The sequence below is a fragment of the Microcebus murinus genome, chromosome 1 (genome assembly GCF_040939455.1).
Source record: "Microcebus murinus isolate Inina chromosome 1, M.murinus_Inina_mat1.0, whole genome shotgun sequence".
Taxonomy (NCBI): domain Eukaryota; kingdom Metazoa; phylum Chordata; class Mammalia; order Primates; family Cheirogaleidae; genus Microcebus; species Microcebus murinus.
In genome coordinates, this window is record NC_134104.1 from 155,035,769 (window position 1) to 155,054,962 (window position 19,194).

At 48.7% G+C, this 19,194-nt stretch overlaps 2 protein-coding genes across 3 annotated transcripts in view; one reads left to right on the forward strand and one right to left on the reverse strand.

The window, feature by feature from the left end:
- GPX1 (glutathione peroxidase 1) overlaps positions 1 to 19,194 on the reverse strand; it is a 266,951-nt gene that overhangs the window by 239,047 nt on the left and 8,710 nt on the right. The window lies entirely within an intron of this gene.
- BSN (bassoon presynaptic cytomatrix protein) overlaps positions 1 to 19,194 on the forward strand; it is a 100,403-nt gene that overhangs the window by 46,692 nt on the left and 34,517 nt on the right. For both annotated transcript variants that reach the window (XR_012921483.1, XM_076007709.1), the window contains exon 2: positions 11,123 to 11,531. Coding sequence is in view for 1 of the 2 variants with exons in the window: in XM_076007709.1 (XP_075863824.1) it covers positions 11,123 to 11,531 (409 nt within the window). In the remaining variant the exon portion in view is untranslated. The remainder of the gene's footprint in view (positions 1 to 11,122; positions 11,532 to 19,194) is intronic.

Genomic DNA, 19,194 nt, shown 5'->3' on the forward strand with positions numbered 1-19,194 from the left:
CCCTCCCCAGTATCTCAGAGGCTTTGAGCCCATGATGCCAGCCTCCTGTCCAATCACAGGCTCCTACCGAGTGGTGTGGCTGAGCGTTATGGAGATTTTCACTGCTATTGTCAGCCAAGCAAATTCTTTTTGGTCCATAGACAAACAGGAAACCTGGTAGCCAGCCCCTGAGGGCCTGGGGCCCCTCTGCCACTGACTTAAGTACACCTCCAATGGAGCATGGCTGGCAGCAAGACAGAATCTGGTCTGGGAAGCCAACAGAGACTACTTTCAAGATTGGAGATTGGTAGTTTAAGAATTTCCTCAGCAGTGGCCTCCAAACTAAGGCACATATGCCAAGGGATGGGAAGAAAGGGAACAAGGCAGAAAGTATGAAAACTTCTATCTACATTTCTTTTCTTTTTTTTATTTCAAAGTATTATGGGGTACAAATAGTTTTGGTTACTTAGATCACTTTTATAATGCTTGAGGCATGGTTATGAGAGTGCCCATCACTCAGTTATTGTTTATTGTACCCATTAGGTAGGTTTTCACCTATTCCATTCTCCCCTCTCCCCCCTCATTGATTTCCATTATTTTACTTCCCTCTATGCACATGTATGCTCATTGGTTAGTTATAATTTAATAGTGAGTACATGTGGTGTTTTTCCTTTCTTTAGATACTTCACTTAGGATTATGGTCTCCAATTCCATCCAAATTGTTGCAAAACACATTAAGTCATCCTTCTTTATGGCTGAGTAGTATTCTGTGGGGTACATATACTACATTTTGTTAATCCACTCATGAATTGATGGGCATTTGGGTTGATTCCACAGCTTTGCAATTGTGAATTGTGCTGCAATAAACATTTGAGTGCAGGTGTCTTTTTGATAAAATGACTTCTTTTCCTTTGGGTAAATACCCAGTAGTGGGATTGCTGGATCACATGGTAGGTCAACTTTTGGTTCTTTGAGGAATTTCCAAACTGTTTTCCATAGAGGTTGTACTCGTTTGCAGTCCCACCAACAGAGTGTAAGTGTTCCTTTCTTGTTGCGTCCACATCAGCATCTATTGTTTTTGGACTTTTTAATAAAGGCCATTCTGACTGGAGTAAGATGATATCTCATTGTGATTTTAATTTGCATTTCCCTGCTGATTAGTGACATTGAGCATTTTTTTCATATGTTTATTGGCCTTTTGTCTATCTTCTTTTGAAAAGCTTCTGTTCATGTCTTTTGCTCACTTTTTTTTTTTTTTTTTTTTTGAGACAGAGTCTCGATTTGTTGCCCAGGCTAGAGTGAGTGCCGTGGTGTCAGCCTAGCTCACAGCAACCTCAAACTCCTGGGCTCGAGCGATCCTTCTGTCTCAGCCTCCCGAGTAGCTGGGACTACAGGCATGCGCCACCATGCCCGGCTAATTTTTTATATATATATCAGTTGGCCAATTAGTTTCTTTCTATTTATAGTAGAGACGGGGTCTCGCTCTTGCTCAGGCTGGTTTTGAACTCCTGACCTTGAGCAATCCGCCCGCCTCGGCCTCCCAGAGAGCTAGGATTACAGGCGTGAGCCACAGCGCCCGGCCCTTTTGCTCACTTTTTAATGAGGTTGTTTGATTTATTTTTTCTTGCTGATTTGTTTGAGTTCTTTGTAGATTCTGGTTATTAGTCCTTTATTCGATGTATAGCTTGGGAACATTTTCTCCCATTCTGTACATTGTCTATTTGCTCTGTTATTTCCTTGGCTGTGCAGAGGCTTTTTAAATCAAGTCCCATTTACTTTTGTTGTTGTTGTGATTGCCATTGGCACATTTATTTTCAATCTCATCCTTTAAAACTTTTCCATTTGGGGAGGTGGGTTTTATCCATAATATATATGCATGTAATTGGCAGATAAATACCTGCTGGGGATGCACAAGCATGTTTGATTGTTAGGGACAAATGATCAAAAAGATAGGACGCCACTGCCTTGAGGGCTGGACAGGTCAGGAAATGTTTTCTCATGTGAAAATTAGAATGTTTTCTAAGCCCACTTTGTGAATTCTCACATCTGTTTCTGAGAGAGGAGCTTCAGGACTCAGGACTGGCCCCTGGCACCACTGTTCTACAGCCTCTGCTTCTCTGCCTGAATGTGCAGGGATCACTGGGGTGGCCCAGTGATACCCCCTGCCATGGGCCCCAAAGGAGAGTATCCTCCCACAGCATCTGGCCAGCCATAATTGCCCATTACAGAAAGGTCAGCCATGAATTTATCAAAACCTTGTTAGAAGCTGTGGGACTCTGCTGGCTGCTCTAAGGGAAGCAGTTTCCCTAAGTTCACTGCCCTCTTGGTGAACAAAGATAGCCATTTATTAATGTGAAACATTTCCCTTTCAAATGTTCAACTGGAAGCAGTGGGGGGCATGCTCTGGAATGCTGCCTTGTGGGGCCCAGCTTGGTTTCCCTCTGGGCACTGCAGGCTCTGTGCCTCCCTGCTTTTCCTTCCCCTCTGCCTCAGCCTGAGCAGGCCCTCCCCACTGCAGCTGCCAGAGGGGCTGCAGGCTCCTTCCCGCCATGGACAGGGGAAGCCTCATCTTTCCCTAGCACCCTTCCCTTATGGACGTATCTGGGATCTGGAGGATCTTTTAGTCACTGGGGCTTGTTGGCCTCAGGCCTGCCCTGTGGGTTTCTGGCAGAGGGGAGCCCAGATTCTGACCAGTGTAGTCTAGGTTATTTCTCCCAGCTGTGGTCATGGCATAGGACAGGAGGCCACAGGGGTCCTGAGGGTTGGTGAGGGGAAGGCTGACTGAATTGGCTCTGTCTCCCTTCCAACAGCCCTCCTGTGGCCGGGGAGCTCCTTTCCTGCCATGGCAGACAGCTTTGACTTAAGATTGTTTCTGATCAATTAATAACCCTAAATGTTGAAAGGAAGGAGAGCTGGTAGCAATCTGGGTTTTTCTATATCCTCTACTGTTCTTGGCCATCTTAAGAAAATATATCTCCCTGGATAAGGCATTGTGAATCTCCCCTTTTGACTTCCAGCCATTCCTTCAAATCGCTGCCCCCTCCCTTTTCTGCACCTGCCTATCCTCCTGTGTCTTTGCTTTGTGGCTATGTCCCTCTCCCTTCCTTGCTTACCTCTCGTTATCCCAGCCCTCCCCAAGTAGTAGGGCTCCCAAGGCTGGTGGGAGGAGCATTGGCTTCAAAGGGCATCATTGCTGATGATCCATGTCCAAGAGACTAGGTCATCCTTGGGGCTGGTCTAGGTCCTGCCTATGGACACCTCCCACTCCTTTTCCTCATCCCCTCCTTTCTACTATTCAGCAGCCATATTTTGGTGGAGACCAAACATATTTTGGTGTTTTTGTTCTATAAGGAGAGCCTCTAGAGGGCTCCCCTCTTCCCTCCTGAGGAGGTCTTAGGCTGTTCTAACCACCTGAGACTTGTGTCATGACCATTGGAGTTCCTGCCATGGTGGGCCTTGTGTTCAGCCGAGAGGGACCCTGCCCTTCCAAGCTGGACTGGGTTGGGAGAGGGCTTGGGCATTCACAGTGTGTGGCCTTCATGGGTCTGGCCTTTTTCTTCTGTGACTTCTCAGCCTTCATGTTTGTAGACTAATCGTTGCACATGGCATTGTTGAATGCTCCCCCTCACGGGAGCTTCATTAACACTGTTGGGTCATTCTCTTTTGTCCTTCTTTCTTTGCTGTGTTTCTGGCACCTCCTCTGCTCCCATAAATGTTGGTGCTCTCTACAATGCCTTTCTGGGTACTGCTCTCTGGGTGATCTCTCTCCCCGGGAATTACCTCAGAACAGGACCTTTAACTCTCCCAGATAAGAATATCTAGATTTATCTGAATTGAACCCAAGCTGTGATCTCTCTCCTGATGTCTCTTAGACCCCTGCCCCCAACCTCAATACAACCAAAACCTAATTTGTAATTTTGCTATTTCACTCCCCATTCCCCATCCACCAATTGGCTTTTAAAAGGAACATTCCTCTTTAGAGCGTGAGCCAGACTACCCCCTGCTATACCTTCTCTCCCTCTCACCTCATGGACTATTGCGTGGGCTAGTGCCTTATTCTCATGGTTTCCCTACCCCCACCATCTTTTCCTCTTTGACACACAGCCTAAACACTCCCCTGTTTGAAAACCTTAGAAGCCCTGCTGTCCTGGCCCTTCCCATTTTAGCTTTTTGCTTTCCGATTAGTTCAGGTAGTTCAGCACACACTATTGCCAGGAGCTATTCTAGGCACTGAGAATAGCAATGACTTACATCTGCCATGCTTGCCTTGCACATCTACCCAGACGGAGCAGACTCCGACGTGCCTCTGCGCCTTTGTGTATGTGGTTCTCTCTGCCTACCTTGCCCTTCCACCTCAGGGTGAACAACCCATCCTTTAAGACCTGGTTTAGATGTCTCCTCATCCTCAGAGCTTCTGAGGTGTCTGCCCTCCCCCAGTCCATGTGGCCGTGTAGTTTGCAGGGATTTGCTGGCACATCTGTCTCTACTCTAGACTGGAGGATCCCAGAGGACTGGATCCCTGTCTGATCCACTTTTTAAAAAATTTATTTGAATTAAATATTGAATAGGTATTTATAAAGAATATAAGAATACTTATAAAATATGTATAATGTAAAGAATAACAATATGATGAACACCTGTGGACCCATCTCATTGTAAGAGATATAATTCCTTAGTACCATCAATACCTGTCACAGGGCCTGGAACCAGTCCAGGGGTCGGCAAGTGTTTATGAATGCCTGAATGCCTGAATGAATGAGTATCTGTTGTTGCAATCATTTTCTCTACGAGTCTCACAGCATTGCTGAGCAAACTCCAGGGAAAGTGGTCATAACTGAATGATGTCACTGCCCTAACTCATCCCCACTTTGTGGGCTCGCTATACTGTTCACCTATCCTTCTGTTCACTTTGCATATGCTTGTTGAGTATCCACTCAGGGCCAAGTGTGACGCTGGGTCCTGGGGATACAGTGGGGAGCAAAATGGTCAGAGACCTCTTCCTAGGCAGCTTCCACTTAGCTCTTCAGAAAAAAGAATCCAAAGAATCTAAATTGCAATGCTTCCCACTCTTTCTAGCTATACTATACTCCGCTAGAAAGGCAGTGTGGGACAGGGGTTAAGGACATGGACTGATGACCTGGGAATGGGAATCCCAGCTCCTCAATTTGCAAGTCATGATGGCTTTGCAAGTTACTTAACTTTTATGTGTGGCAGTTCCCTTGTCTGCGAAGTGGGCAAAATAGATCCTACCCAGTGAATTTGCTGTGAGGCTTGAAGGAGTTAATATGTGACAGGTGGCTCACGGTGAGGGGTGAGTCAGCATTCCCACCATTTATTGTCAGCAGAGCCCTCTAGGTGGGGCTGGGGTGTGGCCAGCAGCTGGAGAAGACCCCCGGTATTTATTGCTCCGGCAGTGCTTTCCTGCCTGAGATTAGATCCAGAGAAGGGCCAAGTGCCCTGCCAGGAACTTGCCATGTTTCCTCAGCTCTAAAACACTTATGGGCCATATTTTACAGCTCTGAGTCATGATGTGCTTATAGCCCTCCCATTCAGGAAATACATATTGAGCATCCAGTTTGTGCCAGGCACTTGCTAGGCACTGGGACTTAGCTGTGAAGAAAGCACACTGGGGCCTTGCCCACACAGAGCTGGCAGTTTAATGCAGGGATCCTAGAGCATACACAAAAGGAATAAATTTGTTTTATGATGGCTCAGATAGTGTTCAGCGCCGTGAAGAACAAAAAGGCAGGAGGGACAGAAGCACAGTTTTTTTTTGTTTTTGTTTTGTTTTTTGAGACAGAGTCTCGCTTTGTTGCCCAGGCTAGAGTGAGTGCCGTGGCATCAGCCTAGCTCACAGCAACCTCAAACTCCTGGGCTTAAGCAATCCTGCTGCCTCAGCCTCCCGAGTAGCTGGGACTACAGGCATGTGCCATCATGCCCAGCTAATTTTTTCTATATATATTAGTCGGCCAATTAATTTCCTTCTATTTATAATAGAGACGGGGTCTCTCTCTTGCTCAGGGTGGTTTCGAACTCCTGACCTTGAGCAATCCGCCCACCTCAGCCTCCCAGAGTGCTAGGATTACAGGCGTGAGCCACCACGCCCGGCCAAGAAGCACAGTTTTAAATAGAATGGTCAGAGTAGATGTCCCTGAAAGCAAAGACTTGAGAGGGAGCAAGTGCCAGGGGAACAAACAGCAAACACACATGGCCAGAGGTATAAGAGAAGTGGAGTGAGGGAGGGAGAGAATAGAAGATGAGGCCAGAGAGAAAGGGGCAAATCTCGTGGGGCCTCATGGGCCATTATAAGGCCTTTGGCTTTTCCTCTGGGAGAGAAAGGAAGCTGTGGCGGGTTTAAGCAGAGAGGGAAAGTGGCCTGACTTGAGTATTTACAGCCTTCCTGGCTGCTTGCATGGCGAGAAGCCCACAGAGGAGTGAGTGGAAGGAGTGAGGCTCTACAGTAGTGAAAGAGGAGATGACAGTGACTTGGACCAGATCAGGTGAGGAGGCAGTGGTATTGGCCAGAATCTGAAACCAACAAGATTTACTGACCGATTGATGTAGGATGAGAGAAGAAGGGAATCAGAGATGGCACCAAGGGGAAGACCAGAAGGAGCACATTTAGGAGAAAGATCAGGGGCGCAGCGTGGGCATGTCAAGTTTGAGATGCCTCTAACATCTCAGTAAAGATGTGGAGTTAGCAGTTAGACAAGTGAAGAGTTCAGGGCAAAGGTCTGGGCCAGAGATAGACATTTGGTAGTTGTCAGCGGGAAATGTGATTTAAAGCCTGAGACTGGGTAAGTCTTGAGACATTGGGATTGTGAGCACTCAGAGAAGCTAATTTGTTTAAAGACTGAGCCCTGGGTAAGAAGTGGGGCTTTAGGCTTGGGAGATACGGAAGAACCTGCAAAAAGAGATTAGAAGGGTATGGCCAGGCAGGAGGAGGAAGCCCAGGAGAAGGTGGTGCTCCCGAAGGCAAGTGGAGAATGCATTGCAGGAGGGGCTAGTGCTCACCTGGGATCAAGGGCTGTGCTAGTCAGGTGAGGTGAGGAACTGAGACATGCTGTTGGATTTGATGCTGTGGAGGTCCCCAGTGGCTGTGACGTGAGCAATTCCTGTGGAGGGATGGGCAGAAGCCACGTTAGAGTAGGTTGAAAGGGAGGGAGGAGAGGGGTGGGAGGTAGTGAGTAGAGGCGATTTCAAAGAGTTTTGCTGTAAAGAAGAGCAGAGAAATGGGGGAGAAGCTGAAGGGGTCATGGGGCAAAGTGCTTCTTTTATCCTCAGAAGCATGTTTGTATGGAAATTGAAATGATGTGATAGAGAGGGGAGAGTGGGTGATGAAGGGGAGGGGAGAACTTGTGAAGGTGAGAAGTGTGCCTTGGGAGCAGAGGCAGGCAAACACTGAGGACAGAAGTAGGGAGGCCGTGGTTGTGCAGATTCCTCTCCAGTGGTCTCTCTTTTTCAGTGAGACAGCCAGTAGATCGTCAATAACAGTGAAGAGACAGAGGGAGGTGTTGGAGGCTTGAAGATTGAGGAGAGGGTATGGGGAATCATCCAGGAGGAGAGGAGAGTGTTGGGACCATGGGCAAGTATTGTGATTACCAGTTATCACGACGGCCACCATGTGATTTGTGGGCACACACCAATGCAGGGAGCATTGCCCTTGCAGTGCAGACTTTGCTGGGTGCAGAAGGTATTATTTGTTTACTCACTGTCACTGCAACTGAGTTGGAAGTTAACTTAAAATTTTGGCCGGGCATGGTGGCTCTTGCCTGTAACCCTAGCACTCTGGGAGGCTGAAGTGGGAGGATGGCTTGAGCTCAGGAGTTTGAGACCAGCCTGAGCAAGAGGGAGACCCAGTCTCTACCAAAAATAGAAAAAAAATTAGCCAGGCATGGTGGCATGCCTGTAGTCCCAGCTACTCGGGAGGCTGAGACAGGAGGATTGCTTGAGCCCAGGAGTTTGAGGTTGCTGTGAGCTAGGCTGATGCCATGGCACTGGCTCGGGCAACAGAGTGAGACTCTGTCTTAAAAAAAAAAAAATTAGATTCCTAATCTTTACATAAAATGTCTCCAGAAAGACTACATTGTGATGCAACATTGAATTAAAAAGTCACTGTGGTGGAAAGCAATATGGAGATACCTTAAAGCGATACAAGTGAATCTACCATTTGATCCAGCAATCCCATTGCTGGGCATCTACCCAAATGATCCAGTGACACTCTACAAAAAAGACACCTGCACTCGAATGTTTATAGCAGCACAATTCATAATTGCAAGGCTGTGGAAACAGCCCAAGTGCCCATCAATCCAAGAATGGATTAATAAAATGTGGTATATGTACACCATGGAGTACTATTCAGCTCTAAGAAACAGTGGTGATATAGCACACCTTATATTTTCCTGGTTAGAGCTGGAACCCATACTACTAAGTGAAGTATCCCAAGAATGGAAAAACAAGCACCAGATATATTCTCCAGCAAACTGGTATTAACTGAGTAGCACCTAAGTGGACACATAGGTGCTACAGTAATAGGGTACTGGGCAGGTGGGAGGTGGGAGGGGGGCGGGTATATACATACATAGTGAGTGAGATGTGCACCATCTGGGGGATGGTCATGATGGAGACTCAGACTTTTGGGGGGAGGGGGGGAAATGGGCATTTATTGAAACCTTAAAATCTGTACCCCCATAATATGCCAAAATAAAAAAAAAAAAGAAAAAAAAAACAAAAAAACAAAACAAAACAAAAAAAGTCACTGTGTACACAGAAGATTCCCTATTATTTCTCAAGCAACACAAATACAATAGAAATTGCTAAATTTCTCAGAAGGCTTGCACAGCCTGGAGAGGAGGCTGTAGCTCATTCACATGTTATAAAGGGCTCTCAGTAGCTTCTGATTTGCTTTCAAGGGCTGCCTTTAAATTCCAGCCCCAAGTAATTTAAGTGAAAAATGAAACTATTAATTTAACCATGTAGGAAATATTTCTTTAGGATACTTAGAAATTGGTATACTGAAAGGCCCTAGAGGAGCCCAGGTTCCAGGTGTGGGTCAGAGATGCTGTGGCCACCACCATACTGGGCCTCACAGCTGGCAGCACAGGTAGCCCACAGGGGTTAGACTCAAACTCTGATTGTCTTACTAGAGAGGAAAGTGGCAGGTCTGTGACTGGATGACTAAGTGTATGCTGTTGGTGATTGATGACTGGAATGTTTAGCGGACATTTACTTTTTTTTTCCAGAAGAGTCTTTATGTTTGTCCACCTCCAGGTCCTCAGAAGGAAGGAAGCACTTCAGAGTATCTTGGGGTGGGCCTCCCAGGTGGGCTCCTCATCTCCCCTCTGAAATGGCTTGTCCTAAGATGCCCTATCAGTTGGTTCCTAAATCTTTTGGCAAGCAGATGGCCTTCAGATGGGGGCAGCAGTCAGACCCTATGAGGACTGGGGGACACTGGGGCAGAAGGAGCCAGGGCAGCCTCCTCCACAGGCAGCTGTGGTCGGGTCTCTGTGGGGCTCTCAGAGAGTCTGCCCTGCCTCCTGTGTGCCTGCATCTACCCAAATGAATACAGACCAAAGCAAGTATAGAATTTCAGGAAAATATAAACGATATAAAGCATTGTCTTTGGTTTTTTGTGTTTTCAAATTGGAAAAGAAGAAAATTGGCCGAAATGAAGTTAAGTTGAGTCAAAGGAGAAGGAATATAAGGGAATTAGATTTTAGCCTGCTGGTTTGCCTTTTACCTTATCCAACTACCCTACTCTGCTGACTCCTCTGCAGCCATGTTGGGATGGAGGTGGGGGTTAGGCATATTGAATCTCACTCAGTGGTTTCTCAAGGGCTGGATCCTAGAATTCCATCCCCAAAGGAAAAGTAACACTTCATCCCATCCTCATAGATTTGGTCTGCCATCAGACTGGTTGGAGAGCCACCAGAAGGAATATTCCTTTGTGTACAGCCTGGTGGAGATGGCATCAACTATTCATTGGGTTTCCCCTCATTCCTGAATGTCTGGGTTCAACATCCGAAAGGGACAAACCAGAATGTAACAGACCTGCCAGGGCAGTATTTCTGCCTTGGACACGTGTTGGAATCTCCCAGGGAGGAAAAAATACTAATGCCAACATTCTTTGCCCACAGTTTCTGATGTAATTTGTCCGGAGTGCAGTCTTAGAGTCAGAATTTTTAAAATCACCGTAGGTATTTCTTTTCTTTTCTTTTTTTCTTTCTTCCTTCCCTCCTTCCTTCTTTTCTTCCTTCCTTCTTTCCTTCCCTCTCTCCCTTCCTTCCTTTCTCTTTCTCTTTCTTTTCTTTTCTTTTCTTTTTTTCTCTTTCTTTCTCTCCTTTCCTTTCCTTTCCTTTCCCTTCCCTTCCCTTCCCTTCCCTTCCCTTCCCTTCCCTTCCCTTCCCTTCCCTTCCCTTCCCTTCCCTTCCCTTCCCTTCCCTTCCCTTCCCTTCCCTTCCCTTCCCTTCCCTTCCCTTCCCTTCCCTTCCCTTCCCTTCCCTTCCCTTCCCTTCCCTTCCCTTCCCTTCCCTTCCCTTCCCTTCCCTTCCTTTCCTTTCCTTTCCTTTCTTTCTCCTTTCCTTTCCGTTTTCCTTTCCGTTTTGCTTTCCTTTCCTTCAGAAGGGATCTTTCTCTGTCACCCAGGCTGGAGTGCAATGGCATGATCATAGGTCACTACAGTCTTGCACTCCTGGGCTAAAATGATCAGCTTCAGCTTCCTGAGTAGCTAGGTCTACAGGCGCGTGCCACCATGCCCAGCTTTACCCTAGGTGTTTCTAATGTGTAGGTTTATGACTTTGGTACTGAAAGTGTGGTCTGCAAACCAGAGTATTAGCTCACTTTGGAGCTTCTTAAAAATGCAGACCCCACCCCAGACCTACTGAATCAGAATCTGTACTTTATCAAGCTGTAAGAGGGGACACTCAGATCCTGCCACATGTCCTGGTGTCAAGAATTCGAGTGGGAATTCTTGTCAGGGCTCAGCGCAGGGTATAGCAAATGGTGGCTGTGATGCTGCCACTGGCTGGGCAGGAGAAGAAGGGTGGTGATGGGACTTGGTGGGGTTGCCCAGCTTGTTAGAGACCTCTGCAGGCTGCTTCTCTAAGATTTGTCTCTAACACAGTCATTTTCAATGTCATTTCAGCATTTCCCGGAGACTGGACACAAAGGAGCCCCCCGGTAGCCAGAGAGCAGCTTCCCCAACCCCGAAGCAGGCTTCTGCTACTGCTCCTGGCCGTGGGAGCCCCCGGGAGACGAGGGCACAGGGCCCAGCAGCCCAGGAGGCTGATGGTCCCCGCAGGACGCTGCAGGTAGACAGCAAGACACAGAGATCAGGGAGATCCCCTTCGGTGTCACCGGACAGAAGCAGCACTCCCACATCACCCTACTCTGTCCCTCAGATCGCCCCCCTTCCCAGCAGCACCCTGTGTCCCATATGCAAGACCTCGGACCTCACGTCGACTCCCAGCCAGCCAAACTTCAACACCTGCACCCAGTGTCACAACAAGGTCTGCAACCAGTGTGGGTTCAACCCCAACCCTCATCTCACCCAGGTAACCACCTCTGCGCCGGCTCCCCACTTACCTGCCACCTCCTTGCCATGCCTCCCCTGGTTCCCTTCCTCTCTTTCACCAAATCTCTTTCCTTGGTCATTTTCCTTGGCCACCAGCATCTGTGTCATCCTGGGGGATGTGTGTCCTGGCTCTACAACATGGCAGCAGAGAACAGGAGTCCTGGGCCCAGATCTCCCGAGGGATTCCTGCATCCCCTGAAATCCTGGGCAGAGTCCCAGAGTAGAAGATACTTTCTTACTTGGTTCAAGTTTGGTCTGGAAAAATGGCCTTGGAGAAGGCTAAAGACAAAGTTATGGACAATTTTCCCAATAGATGCTCATTTAGAGAGAGCCATGAGCAGCTGGAGTGCCCAAAGGGAGGCAAATTTCTGTGGCCCTAGGCCTGCCTCTCACCTTGACAGTGGGCCCTGCAGGGGGGATGCTGGGCAGGGGAGCAAGCTGTTAGGGAAGGCAGGAAACTGCCTTCCTGCTGGACTCTGGAAAGCCCCTCCTATGAGCTTCAGTTCCAGTTAGCTGGGGGCCTGAGGTGGCAGAGCAACCCATTCCCAGAGAAATAACCCTGGGGTAAAGTAGAGGTCCAGGATAGAGCTAAGCATTCACAAAGGGTGACAGTGTCCTACACTCACCGAGAGGCTACTGTAGGACCATTTCCATGAGTTTGGTCTCATTTTTGCCCACAGAAGACTCTGAGTCCACAGCCCCATCCCAGCTTTGTTCAGGATGTTTTGAGTTGCTGTGGGATGCCTACCTGAGCCCATGGAGGCTCTCTTTGGTGACTTAGAGGCTGGGTGCTCCAGTGTATTGGCTGAGCGGGGACCATCCCTTTGAAATGAACTGAGTAGGTTTGCTGACTTCCTCCTGGTCCTTCGAGGTAACCCACAGAAGCCTTTGGTTCTCCCCACAACGCTCTGTCTTCGGACAGGATGGAGAGTGGCTGACTGCAGGCACAGGCATGGCTGCCTCTGGAACTAGCAGCAGCTGGAGCCATTTGGACCACGTGGGAGGGGGATGAGTGAGAATAACTGTTCGCAGGTCAGGGTCTATATATGCCATGAGGTGCTGTGGGTGTGGGATGTGTGGTTTTTGAGAGGTAAGTGTGAGATTCCGAGGAAGGAGCTGTTGGTGTGGGGAGATGACTCAGTGCCTTTGGAGTTGCTCCTGGAGTGTGGGGGCTTCCTGAGGAGGCGTGCATGCTCGTGATTATTGCATCTGTGATTAGAAACAGGCCCATCGTGCACTGATCAGTTAGGTAAGTGTTTGCTGTTCAGTATTTAGAACAGTGTGATGAAGTCCAGGGAAGCTCACCTGTGTGCTTCTGCCAGTGAAAAGCCAAAGCACCTGGTCTCACAGGAGCACGGAGGCTTGGCAGGTGGCCCACAATGCTGTGGGACATCCCTTCATTGTGCTGGCCTCACCTCTCTGGGTTCCAGCTCCCTCAAGATGCTCACTTGAGCTGCAGCACCTGCACAGCTTTGGTTGAGGTGGGCAGGGATTGAGGAAGAGCCACACATGGTGGCCCGTCTCTGCTCCATCAGGCCCAGACCTTCAGTGTAGTGGGAAGGGAGCTAGCCTTTGGCTGGTGCCTGGAAAAATAGCAGAGTAGGAGGACCTTGGACATACTCAGTCCATCTGCCTCATTGTTCTGAGAGGAAGCCGAGGCTCAGAGCCAGGAGGAAAGAGGGCTTCAAACCTACTGCAGGTTTGGTGAGCAGGCCTAGTACTTCAAGTACTTCAAACAAATGCTGGGCCAGACAAAAGAAATGGGTTCTTTGCTGTGGGATGTCTCCGGGTTTTCAGCATCCTAAGGGGCATTGTGGAGCTCCAAGACAGTGCTGTAGTTGGCAGCCTTTCCCAGAGTTGTTTCCACAGAACATGTCAGGAGCTGCTGTTCCATGGCACCCAGCTTGGGAAATGCTGACCTAGTCTGTTCTCCAAGTGCACATATGGTGGATGCCCTTTTCTGTTGGGGATCTCTAGGCAGAACCTTTGCTTCCCCAGAGTTGGCTTTCAGTGGTGTTTTTGTCAAGGAAAAATAACCCTCAGCGTATTTTCCTGAGGGGTAGCAAAGTATAATTCTCAGGCTAGTATAACTGCTCTTTGTCCCTTTGCTAAAAGCAGATTCACTTCTCTGGTCTTGCTTCCACATGACGAGAAAACAAATCTTCAGATTTTGCTCACACACCTTCTGTTAGATGTGTCTTGGTCAGACCACATCTGTTCTGGCCACTTCTAACTTGATGTTACATCAGCCAAGAAGGCTGTCTCTAGGATCACCCTGGTGTCTCTGGGCTGAGCTCCTGCCTGGCCCGAGTTTCTGCGCATGTGCAAGGGGCTGGTTCTGAGCTGCTCCCTCTGACAAGGCACTGACACCGGGAGGCCAGAGGTGTTAGCATTCAGGCCCTAGTGATGGGGAGAAAGCAGGAAGATGGTTCTTCTGTTCTCTCCCTAGATGTAGGTTTTTGAACAAGTACCTTAAACTTTCTGAATATCAGATTTCTCCACAGGAGAAGTAGGAGTCCAGGCACTCGCCTTAGTGGCTTTGCTGATGTCCCTGCCTGCTCAGGCCTGTTAGTCCATCTTTCCACTCTCCAGTGGCTTACATTTGGGCCTGCCACCCCATTTTGCACCAGAAGGGAGGCTTTTGTTGCCCATGTCAGGCCTCTATTCTGGTAGCTGTGGGTAGAAGTCTAGGCGTGGGCATGAGCCAGCTGGTATTAGATGGAAGGCGCTCTCAGGGTGGGCAGTAGAGATGGGAGTTAGCTGCTGGGGAAGTGAGCAGTGGCTGGGGCCAACACAGCCTGCTTTTGCCAGCCTCTCATGGGCCCCCCGCTCCACTTGGAGTGGCCCCAGCAGCGCTTCCTAGCCTGGCAGTCCTCCAGATGCAAGCCTGTCCTCACCCTGACAGCAGCATCCCAGGAGTGAGTGCAGTGCCGAGGCAGGGCTGCCTGCAAGCCCATGCTTCCAGTACCAGCAGCTGAGTGCTCCCAGAGCACCACCTAAAAGTGAGGAGCGGCAGGACTGCTACCCCATCCCCAGCCTACCAGATCCAGACCTCTATCTGCTTCCCATTCTCCTTGCTCTAGTCAGAATCTAAGCCTTTCTAAGAAAACTACACATAGCAAGATCCTGTCTGTACAAAAAATAGGAAAAATTAGCTGGCATGATAGTACATGCCTATAGTCTTAGCACTTTGGGAGGCCAAGATAGGAGGACTGCTTGAGGCCAGGAGTTCAAGACCAGCATGAGCAACATAGCAAGAGCCTATCTCTACAGAAAAATTTTAAAAAAATTAGCCGGACATGGTGACACATGCTTATAGTCCCAGCTACTTGGAAGGCTGAGTCAGGAGGATCATTTAAGCCCAGGAGTTTGAGGCTGCAGTGAGCTATGATGATGCCACTGCACTCTAGCCCGGGCAAGAGAGTGAGACTCACTTTGCCACCCCCTCCCCAGACCTGTTCCAAGGACTGAACTTTGCTGAGACCAGGCCAAAGATGTTTATCCCACTGCACCCCTCGCTTCTACCCAATGGGAAGCCTTGGGCTCAGGCAATTACCCAGGGTGGGTGGCATGGAGAAGGGAGGGAGACGATGCAGTGGCTGCGAGTCTCTCCTTCTGCTGCCTGCATCCCACTCCTTTTCAGAAAGGACCAGGGCACCAGATGGCCCGGGGGTGGTGCTGTGAGTTCAACACAGATTCCTCCACTGCCGCCAGCAGCCTTGTCCCTTTCTCTCTGCTCCTTCCTGGACACATTGCTGCCTGGGCCAGAGAGGAATGAGGAACAGGTGTCAGGACATGGGACCAGCAGTGCACTGAGGAGAGGCAAAGGCATCCTCCTCTGTACTTGGCTCAAGAGGAGGTGTCTGCACATGTGCCCAGCCTTCCGTTCCCCACCTCCAAAAAAATGGAAATGCATCTCTAGGTGGCAGGCCCTTTAGGAGGCCTTTCACTCACCACATGTCTAATCTTTGGAGAGTTTGCTTTAGGGTAGTTACTTTGACCTAAACAATCTCCAAGTCCATAGGGAAATGCCCTCCAAACTTAAGTCAGCCCTAGGGTAGCCAGCCCTGCTACTAGTACATGCCCCAGGTAGACTATGTTCCCAGGAGACAGGACTTTCGGCCTACTCACTTGGACCACTACAGGATAGAGGCCAGAGCCAGTGGGGACATGAGGAAGAGACAACTGTGCTAGAGCCATCAGATGTGGAACTGTACCTTTTAGCTAGGAAAGAGGGCTATAAGGTTAGCTAAGAATAAAGATAAAATTAATTTAGAACAGAAAATATGAAATTTTATCCCTAAAACACTTATTTTCATATGTGAGGGCAAAGGAAACAGAATGAAAAGAGAATGGAGTAAAAATGGTAGAGAAAAAGAGAAATAAGTAGGGCTGGGCATGGTGGCTTACACTTGTAATCCCAGCACTTTGGGAGGGCAAAGTGGGAGGATCACTTGAGCCCAGGTGTTCAAGACCAGCCTGAGCAACATAGAGAGACTCCACCTCTACAACAAATTTTTTAAAAATTAGCCGGGCATGGTGGCGTGTGCCTATAGTCCCAGCTACTCAGGAGGCTGAGGCAGGAGGATCACTTGAGCCCAGGAACTTGAGGTCACAGTGAGCTGTGATGATGCCACTGCACTCTAGCCTGGCAACAGAGCAAGACCCTGTCTCAAGAAATATGTATATAATATAAAAAAAATTTTAAATCGTAAAAAAATAGAGAGGGAGAGAAATAAATAAACTGGGGGTGGGAAGAAGGGGAAGAAGGCACACGAGAGGAGAGGCACGAAAGGGATGTGGTGGAGAGAGAGCCAGAGGCAGGAAGAAGCAGAGAACAGGAAATCTTGGTAAAGCAACCAGTTGCTGGCTGGTAACCTGTTGGTTTTACTGTTCCTATTCTTTATTTTGCCCAGACTTTGGCTTGGACAGGGCTGCTTATCCCACTTAGTCAGAGGGTGGCCCTCTCCCTTCTTCCCATCTTTTCCTCCCTCCACAAATGCTTTTTGGGGCCTATGATAAGCTGGGAATTGTCCTAGACACTAGAGAAACAGGCAGAGCAAAGCAGATGTGCTGCTCAGCCCTGTGGAGCCTTCAGGTCAGTGCAGGAGGCAGACCAGGAACCACACAAGCAAACACACAGTCACACATGGGGTCAGGGCTCAGGAGGACTAGGAGAAAGGTGGGCATGATTCTTGGGGGCTTCTCTGACAATGGGGCATTAGGCTGTAGAGTGTTGGACTGGAGCTGGATAAGAGACAGATGGAAGAAGGGGAGGCCTGAGGGGACATGCTTGGTCCATGTGAGAACCCAGGAGCAAGCTAGGTCCAGGGGTAGGAGGGGAATGGAGAGTTACTATTTCACAGATACAGAGTTTCAGTTTTACAGGATGGAAACAATTCTGGAGATGGATGATGGTGATGGTTGCACAACATTATGAATATATCTAATACCACTGAACTGTATACTTAAAGATGGTGACGATAGTAAACTTTATGTTATATATAATTTATCACAACAAAAAAATAACAAAAACTTTAAAACCCTCTGGAAATAGATTGCGGTGATGTTTGCACATTATGAATATAATTAATACCCTTGCATTATATACTTAAAATGACAAATTTCATGTTATATTTATTTTAACCTGCATGCATACTTGGATATGTGTGTACTAAAACACCACCACACACACATATACACACACAGACAAATACCCCCACCCCTCAGCTGCTCTGTGAATAGCCAGAGGGGGTGGAGAGGCTGGGGCTGGGGGAGTGGTGATGATGACTATGGAGAGCTGTGACAGATTCCTGATATATTTTCATGGCTAAACAGACAGGTTTTGGAAATGAATTGAACATGGAGGGTAGGGGATGGAGATGGAGAATTTTTCTATTTGGGCCATATCAAGTTGAAGGAGCCTGACAAATCTAAGACTCTGGCACGCAGCATACAGGTTGAGATGGAGACCTTTGTTTGAGATTCACAAGCATATAGTGACATTTAAAGTGCCACAGGAAGAGATGTGGGCAGAGAGAAGAGGTGCCAGGATCTGGGCTCCCCAACACTGAAAAGAACCCAGCAAAGATGGTTGGAAAGGATAGCAGAGAAGAGCAGAAAGGCCAGCAAGTGGAGGGGAGAGTGTCTTGGGTGGTGGTGGGGAGCCAACTGCCAGGAGCCCATCAGAGGAGCCCTTGGTGCCTTGCCATGGGGAGCAACATGGAACAACCAGGTGGACAACTCTTTTTTTCCCCAACATCATATTATGAACATTTTCAAGCCTGCAGAAAAGTTGAAAGAATTATACAAGGAACACTCACAAATTTATCACCTGGATTTATAATTAACCCATTACTCCTGGCTTTATCACACATCCATCTTTCTGTTCATCTGTCCTTCTGTCCATCTATCCATTCATCTTATCTTTTGTTGAAATGCAAAGTATGTTGCAGAGATCAGTATACTTCCCACTAAACACTTCAGCAAGCATATCATTAACTAGAGCTCAGTGTTTATTTAAGTTTTTTTTTTTTAGGTAAAATTTATGTATAATGAAATGTACCAAGCTTAAATGTTCCAGTCAGTGAGCTTTGAGGAGGTGCCAGGGGTCAGTCCCATGAGGGTCGCCAGCCACCTGTGTTGACTGGGGGTATCATTTGGTGGGAGCCTAGGAGGCAAGGGCCAAGGACTGATGGGGCCTGGTGGGCAACAGAAGCCTGGAGGAGAGAAGAGTAGGGAAGCCAAGGAATGAGCCCTGAGGGTCCCCGGGATTTTAAAGAGAGGATGAGGCAAGTCCAGAGAGCACGGCCTCTCCTGGAGAGAGAAACTAGGGGCCAAGAAGAGTGTGTGGGAGAAGGTAGAGGAGTTGGCGATCATAGACAGGGTGTATCAGTGCATAGTGGACAGGGAGGCCGTCCGAGCAGTGCAGGGGGAGTCGAGGGATACTGGGTGGAAGAGAGGTAGATGTGTCCAGGGATCAGCAAGGAGATGGGTTCTCTCCCTTTCGTGGAGCTCCAGGCCAGTGAGGCCTTCCAGCTCCAAGGAGTGATTAGGTTCTGTCCCCACTCCCTAAATCCTGGCTGCAGGTACTAAGCAGTTTCCCAAGGCCTCCCTCAGGGCTCTGACCTGATAGATTGGCACAGGCCTCCCCTGTGGGCCATGCCTGGCTAGTCCAGCTCTAGGTCAAAGTGCCCCTGTCCTCTGGGACCCTATGGTGCCTGCTCCCTAAGCCTGAAGTCAGCCAGCTGACAGGTGAAACAGACCATTAGCAGACATGGGACAGCAGGGTGCTGGAGGGGGCAGGTGACGTGGCCATTGCTGTGGCGGTGTGAGGGCCCAGGCCAGCCCTGACTCCCTCCTCTGGTCTACCCTGCTTGTCCAGGGGTTACAGGGAGATATATTCCTCCTGTGGAGACCTGGCCAGTGACTCATAGCCCAGAAAGGCATGTAGTCACGCTGGCCAGGGGGCCCTCCCAGGAACCTCTGGCTTTGGCATCAGCAGGGAGGGCTCCTTTATGAGCTGTTTCTGTGATGTTTCAACTTGTACCAAAATGGAAAGCATGAATGCGGCATCAGGCATGATGTCAGTGCTGAGTGATCCGACACACTGAACGCCTGCTCTCCCAGGGAGGGCTGGGGCT